The sequence below is a fragment of the Physcomitrium patens genome, chromosome 24, assembly GCF_059467195.1.
Source record: "Physcomitrium patens ecotype Gransden chromosome 24, ASM5946719v1, whole genome shotgun sequence".
NCBI classification, from domain to species: Eukaryota; Viridiplantae; Streptophyta; class Bryopsida; order Funariales; family Funariaceae; genus Physcomitrium; species Physcomitrium patens.
In genome coordinates this window covers 12,825,238-12,832,690 of record NC_143433.1, presented here as the reverse complement: position 1 = coordinate 12,832,690, position 7,453 = coordinate 12,825,238, and the positions used below count along the sequence as shown (strand labels likewise).

The window sequence follows — 7,453 nt, the reverse complement described above, 5'->3', positions numbered from 1 at the left end:
CAACTTTAAATAGAGCTTGATTTGTTGCAAAAATCCTCAAAATTTTGATCTTGTTCCATCAAACTTCTCAAGCATATTAATTCTTATCCCTGTCATACTTATAGAAGCAAAACTCTTTGGATTTGGTTATAAGGTCAATCTACTTACTTTCTTGAATTACACAATTTCTTACCGCAAACTCTGAACTTCTTCTATAGGCGTAGGTATAGTACTTCTATGATTCATATTGGAAATACGTGAGATTTGCACTCTTAGAGTATTGACAAGCTCATGAAGATCTACAATAGTTGCAAATCTATTCTTACTTCTACTGAGAGCAGCATCCATAATATATATATATATATATATATATATATATATATATATGTTTTATAAACAATTCAAACAAATTCTAAAAACTAAATTAGAAGAAAATAATTTGTAACTTCTAATATTAAATAAAAATTTCCATAAAGAGAGATAATCCACTATCTTTTACAAAAAGATCAATATTAAAAAATAAGATTTTTTGTTTAAAGGTGGATAGTCTATAACTTTTAAAATACAATAATAGAAGCGGGATAATCCACTCACTTTTAAAATAAGACAGAAAGAGTAAGTCAGCATTCTTATCAAATTGTCAAAGATATGAATCTCAAAGAGAAAAATCCTCAATACATTCTTGTATCACTGAAAGGAATTAGAAAGTCAATCAAAGATGATAAAATATTAAATTAGAATGGCTATTGCCAAAAATAAGAAGACTAGAAAGTCTTAAAAGAAGACTAGGGACTTGAAAGGCATTGGCAAGAGTAAAGAAGGCTTCACTCTTACCTCCATATATACTCTTAACTAGGAGCTATGTGGCAATATCGTGTAGGACCTCCAAAATATGTTGACTTTGCAAGACATGTATCTTAACTTATAAGGCAAGTTTTCTATATGTGTGCCACATAGTTAGCTTCTTCTGCAAGCTATCAACAGGTGGTTAACTTATTGACCAAGTTTCTAATCTATCAATCAATTACAAACACATGTTAAGTCAAAGCAACATCTGTAAAGCTTTTAGGAAGCTTCACTAGAAGGTATTATGAAATTAATCTATCTTTACCTACTTCTACCTATTCATATTACTTAAGTAACAATTATAGTAGATATATATTCGTGATACTAGTATTTTCTTTTAAAGAAAATCCACAACTTCACATTTTTACACATGCAAACTAGGAACATGATTTAAATACTTGAAGATTCACATTAGGAATTTTGCATAAGATTGGCAACGCAAGCATTTTATAGACAAGTAAATTATAGCCTATAATTTTATTATCAACAATAAAAGAAAAATATATTGTTTTAAGCAATGCAATCAAATTCATCATTCACTTGAAAAGGTTGCTATCAAAACTAGGAGAAAATATATATGAGCTTAGAAAATTACTAAATAAAAATCAATCATGTATGAAGTTGGTAAGTAATCCAATAAAAAATTTAAAAAAAAAAAAAAAAAAAAAAAAAAAAACATAGGGCTTTTAGACTTCTCATATTTAGAGAGTTCTTCTAAAATTTAGATTAGTTAAAAAAGTATTCTTGCCAATAGCCATCTTTTGAAACCTTATCAGTCTTCATATTAATCAAAAAACTTATTATAGTTGAAAAATTTAATCTTAGGAATTACAATAGTATCAAGGACATGAAATCAAAGAATGTGAATAAATAAGTGAGACATATATCAAAGACAAATGACAATAAAGAAATAAGAAAGTATGTATACTCAAGAAGAAATTAGAGTGGCTATTGCAAAAGACTAGAAAGAGTGTCTTGAAACTAAACTAGAAACAAGATAAGAGTGAAGAATGCTTCATTCTCGCTTCTATATATACTATCTAACTAAGAATTACATGATTAAGTCTTACTAAATCTTTATTAAGATATTATGAATAAAATTATATTTAGTTTTTATTTATGCATTGTTATAGAGATATTTTACTTATATTAGTTTACAAGATCTTATTACTTTTTAAGTCTACTAAAGATTTAAGTAGTCATGACTAAACTTGCACCTTAAGTTGTATTAGACTTACAAACAAAAATATTAATTAAATTATAAGGTAGAAATGTATACATATATATATATATATATATATATATATATATATATATATATATATTTAAAAACTAAAAATAAATTAGTTTAAAAGTTATTTATATATATTATTTTAAAAAAATTAATATAGATTTTAAATAAGCAAATACTTAATACAAAAAATAAGTAGATAAAACTACCAATATTACATATGATTTGCATTTGTAAAGTTGTAAAAAATATTAAAAGTGTTATTAAATATAATTTTTTTAAATCTTTATACTAATGCCACTAATTAGATAGGTTGCTTCAAGGTGTTGGCTCAAGTCAAAGCATTGTCGTGTTTAAATTGTCTTTCTAATTTCATTGTTTTTGTATCTCCATCACTGCAACTCATTGCATTTACTACATAATTAGTGGATATAGTGTGCAATTCTTCTACCTATATATTTACCTATATATCAAGATGGAAATATTAAGACAAATATAAAGGTTTGATATTATTTTTTTCCCTAAGGCATACAACAAGAATGTCTTCCATTTATGCACACATGTAAAACATAACTCCATTGTGATGAAAAATTTGGAATACTTTTAGATGTTTCTTACATAATATTATCAAGATAACTCTTGCACAGCAGCAAAGGAGATTTCTACAAGCAGAAAGATTCAACCTTACGGATAAACAATCTCATCCGAAGACAAAAAAAATTGTCTTTCATTCAAAATTGGGTTTACAATAGTACAAACTGTTTATATAAATATCATTTTCTAAGAGGAATCCCTCCCACTCAAAACTAGACTATCCATCCTAAATCCTGAAATGTTCATTGTAGGAAATTACTCCTCCAACTTTTCCTATCTGGGATTCTTCTTGCAACCACCTTAATCCAAGCTACTATATCCTAACTCCCGTGAAAAAAAAGCTTGTCTGTAAGACTCTTCAATACTCATTAATCCAAAATAAGCGAGCACTCCTGTAAATATGACAGAAAAGCAAAAGAAAAAAAACTAAATGAAAAAGCTCACCGCTATAGGATCCAGCAGACGGCGCCTGTATGCATGAATCGAACACCAGGTTCCAAGCACAAATACAATGACGTCAGAAGTAAATACTGAGAAAAGTGAGTATTCTATAACTCGATCATTTTCAAATAATTAAGTTCATACTACAAAAGAAACGCAAGGTGCCATTCAAAACGGTTGTTTTCTAATGCTTGAAACGGAAATAAAATTTGGACGCAATGAACAGTAACAAAATTCTACGCCAAATACTGCACTTAATGGAGCCCGTCAATCTACTGTAAATTTATAAATTCTTACAAATGCATCGTAATTAGAGAAAAATCTTCACAAGTATGGGCGTCGGCATTAATAAAGTAAGATTGGGTGAGAAAAATACCAGAATTATAGCCACAGCATAGGCTTCGGTCATCAACGTGTTCTGTATCCAATCCTAGCATCCAAGCTCCAACTGCTACGTCCTCATTCTTATAATCTTTGAGATGAGCACTGCATGAAAATACGCACATGATAATAAGAACAAACGACCACATCAAACAGGATGACTAGAGCACATATGAGTTTCGAAAAAAATAATGATTAAATACATTGATACCCACCTATTAATCGATATGTGCAGTGCTAGTGATCTAGAAAGAACGTAAACTTGACCAGCAGCATGTCGATGGTACCTGCACGCAAATCAACACAACTTTGAAAATGCATTTCAGCAATGATCGAACAATAGTAAAGGCTTAGGATATAAAACTTCTAAACAATCGAATCGAATCGATAAAAACATTCCGCAATATATACATTGCTCGACACTAATGGAGGTTTTAAAAGGCTAGCAAAAATTTATAACACTATGACAGTAAAAGGCACATTAAGCGAAGATGCTTAAAGTCTAGATATTTCAGTATCACACGATACGTAACTCAAGCGTCCATACTCACTCTGACTTTTGCTCTCCAAACTTCCACCAGTCAGGCTCATACCATTGAGCATTCCTACATCACAATGACAGAAAAATTAAGTGTCCTCTTAATATCACGCAAGTGCAGAAAACGTCATAAGGCTTCTGATTGTCCACTCAAGATTGACGTATAGTAAATTTTGATCATTGAAAAACAATTGAAGGCAATAGAAAAATCAGAGAATGCCCTCATCAAATGATTCATGGACACATAATTATACTGACTAGAGTCTACACAAGTTCAGTTCAGAAAATATGGGGGTGTTAAATGACAGCAAAAACACATACGTGTTATAGAAACAAGGAAACCGATAAAAAAAACACACACACACACACAAAATGGCATGTTTCTAGGTCCAACCAACTACGGTCATACACTTCCATGTGACAACTCCAGAGAAACTTACGGGTCAAATACAACCACCCCAGCTTTCATGCAACCTACATATACTCTGGGCTTGTCGTGGTGTTTGGATAGCATGGATGCCACCATGTCTGCTTTATGTCCACATGCCCACAACACACGTTTACAGAGCCTTCAAAGTATGATAAACTAGACAAGCATACAAACAGGAAACGAGATTTTTAGGATAAAAGACCCTTGACTCTAATGACGTGTAGCTTCACATAAGTAATGCTCTCACCTAAATTTAGGCCAATATTATCATCCATCTTCACATAGAAATCTGCGTCCCAAATATGAACTGCTTTGCTGAAAAAAAGTCTGGTTTTCTGTGTAACGTCATCATCACTTTCAACATGATCTTCCTGTAGAGATACAGAGCACCATCAGCAGTAGCCTTCGAAGAAAATCGTACAGTGGAATCTGTATGTGAATATGGCTAATGACCGGGAAAAGAAATTAGGTGTACATCCCGAACAGTGAAACGTGCGAAATGTAACGCGGAGGATAATCCATATAGATATAAGTGGACATAAAACGAGATCAGTTATGTCAGTTGAGTACCAATATTAAAAAATCATTTGTTTCTTTGCTTTCTTGATCAATTTGTCGGTCCAGCATGTCGCCTCTATTTGAACTGCGACCAATGACGTAACGAATGATGATACCTTTGTCATTTTCAAGCTCCTTAAGTGCAGAACCTGCCATCACAAGGTACAGTTCAAATGGAATGCAAACTAGAAACAGAGGAAACAAGCCAAATGCGTTAAAAGTAAGCCAGCACATGTTCCCAAGCTATGATATACATCATTGTGATAGGATGCCATGTTTCCTACCACTTTTTGGGTGTGACAAACTCAATATGACTGCGAATAGCAGAGGGCGGCACTTGCGCGGGTTACTACTCAGATTTAGAAAACAGCTCCATCTCGAAGAGACAACAGAAGAACCTTAAAAGGGAGGAATCATGAAATACAAGTAACGGGGGCAATAAGTACCAGAAGGTAGCCAATTCTTGCGAGAGGACGTGCGGCGGGACTGACCACCAAAATTAGTGAATATGCCTACAACTATTTTTCTGTGACCGTTCACGCTCGTACAGTTAATAGGCTTGTACCCTTGCCTCTTTGCTGCAGCTAACTCCAGCTCTGCATCTACTAACTTCCTCTGTTGCTCTCTGTGAAATAGATTCTTCGATAAGTCCACAATCGTTAAAGCTAAAATCCTCAGGGATTGCTCTTCGCAACTGTACATTAGAACATTACATCACACCGCAACATGCCTACGGAATTCGATCAAGTTTTCTGCACAAGATGTCAAATGCCGATTGCTGAGCATTTAAATTAAGGAGCAGATGCATATGATTCAGCGTGGCAAGGTAAACCTTACTTGCAGTCTATCAACCTCAGTGTTTCATCCAGTGAAACGGTATCTTTTGCCTGCGAAGAGAAAAAGGGGATCAAAGTATCAATTCTCTGCCAGGAAAAGATCAGTAAATTATTTGCAATAATAAATAGGGTGTTGCAGAACACTGCCACTCTACGGCTACGAAGCTAGAGTAATCTACGCTCAAAAGAGTATGAATAAGACTGAAGAATCTGAAAAAGGACCTGATGCCTGATACTCGGATCAGTACTACTCAGCTGTACTTTTATTATATAATCCTCCCATAGCCTGGAGCTCAACATTGAAAAGGTGTCAAAAAAGGGCACAGGAAGTCATGAGTATCCCATGTGCAATTGAAACATGAGCACTGAAAAAAAAGACGCTCCATTGATGCCCGTCTTAAGATGATCCTTCAGGTCCTAAGAACCCATATGGCCGTGGTTCTCGAAATCTCCGTTCAGTCATGGCACAGATTAACCAACGGCTGAGCCTACAGTCATCTGTTAAACTATACTTCACTTAAAAATTAGGTATATGGCCATTTTGCAAGTGCTCATGAAAGAAAACTCATGTGTCGGTAAACATTGCATTTACGCGCATTTCAAATGTGATTTACCTTTCGAAAAACTGACGTGACGTTTCATCAACTAAATATTGCATAGAATGATGTATTGCTAGATACTGTGCCCATATGACTTCAAAAGCAACAAAATAGGTCTTCTTAATTCACAAGATTCCCTATCACGCACACGTTCTTTGAGCACATGTAGGTGGCAAATCGACGTCAACTTAAATTAAAAAAGACCAAAATTTTATAAAGTAAAAACAAAAAGTAAGAACCCTAAAGATTAACAGGTAGTGGTCTCAGAAAGAAGCGAGCAAACTGCAACAATGAGAAACGGAACTGTCAAATCTAATGAAAACAACACCTGTCAAAATCGAGCAATGCTCATTAGAACAGATTGATCTATCCCAGAATTTCAATACGAACATCTCCCCAGAACCGATGCATGTTCCTGATTCTGACTAAGTACTCGAAAGTCCAAGCTCAAGAATTCCCAAACGACTCTATGACGAAAATCCACTGACCCCACAGGCTAACTAAAATTCATCTCCCAAGCTTGCAATCCCCACATCAACCCTCCACACAAACACACATCACCCCGCAAGCGAACTCAAAGATCCAAAACGAAAGCCAAATTGACGCAATCCACCAGAAACCCAAGGCTGGTGAGAATTGGAGCACCTTTCACCGGTGTAGATCAATGCAAGCAGGGACACGAAGAACAAAACGTAGCCCGTCATGCTGTCTTTCCTCATGTTGCCTCCCTTTGGATGGAGACCACGGACGGGCTTCATCGAACGCTAGGAGGATCTCCAGGGTGAGAAAATTTGTGGGTATTGCAGGAGTGGTGAGAGCGAAGTGATGAGAATCTCTATCTCACGGGGAGGGAGAGAGGCGGCTCATTGGGTTGGCTGTGGCTGTGGCGTGGCTTCGGCAACCCACCATCGCCGAGATCGAAGTAAGAGCTGGCCCGCACTCGCTCGGAACTCAGCGCCCCACTTCCTTCCTTCCTTCCTTCCTTCCTTCCTTCTGGAACCTGAGGTCCCCCTTAATCCA

The 7,453-nt window shown here is 35.1% G+C and overlaps 1 protein-coding gene across 3 annotated transcripts; it reads right to left on the bottom strand.

The window, feature by feature from the left end:
- Nucleotides 1–2,756: 2,756 nt before the first annotated feature.
- LOC112276872 (hydroxyproline O-galactosyltransferase HPGT1) lies at nt 2,757–7,232 on the bottom strand. Of its 3 annotated transcripts, none has more exons than XR_002968186.3 (11): nt 7,079–7,232; nt 6,057–6,120; nt 5,836–5,885; nt 5,445–5,623; nt 5,011–5,147; nt 4,688–4,811; nt 4,451–4,538; nt 4,006–4,077; nt 3,688–3,759; nt 3,468–3,577; nt 2,757–3,119 (listed from the first exon to the last, which is right to left on the bottom strand). XR_002968186.3 is itself a non-coding variant. In XM_024508653.3 (11 exons), the coding sequence occupies exons 1-11, from the start codon at nt 7,189–7,191 to the stop codon at nt 3,097–3,099; spliced, it is 1,014 nt and encodes a 337-aa protein (XP_024364421.1). In that variant the 5' UTR covers nt 7,192–7,232; the 3' UTR covers nt 2,757–3,096. The 3 variants fall into 3 exon arrangements, 2 of the variants coding, with proteins under 2 accessions (XP_024364421.1, XP_090103019.1); XM_024508653.3 differs by having other exon boundaries at nt 4,024–4,077; XM_090246893.1 differs by having other exon boundaries at nt 4,024–4,077; nt 6,057–6,332; nt 7,079–7,194.
- Between the last annotated feature and the right edge of the window lie 221 nt (nt 7,233–7,453).

Excerpts from the sequence above, each read along its gene's own strand:
- LOC112276872 (XM_024508653.3), bottom strand. The coding sequence starts at position 7,191 with ATGAAGCCCGTCCGTGGTCTCCATCCAAAGGGAGGCAACATGAGGAAA. Across the intron at positions 3,760-4,023 it reads TTTGGAGAGCAAAAGTCAGA|GTACCATCGACATGCTGCTG; the intron begins GTGAGTATGGAC and ends ATTTGCGTGCAG. Across the intron at positions 3,578-3,687 it reads CTGCACATATCGATTAATAG|TGCTCATCTCAAAGATTATA; the intron begins GTGGGTATCAAT and ends ATTTTCATGCAG.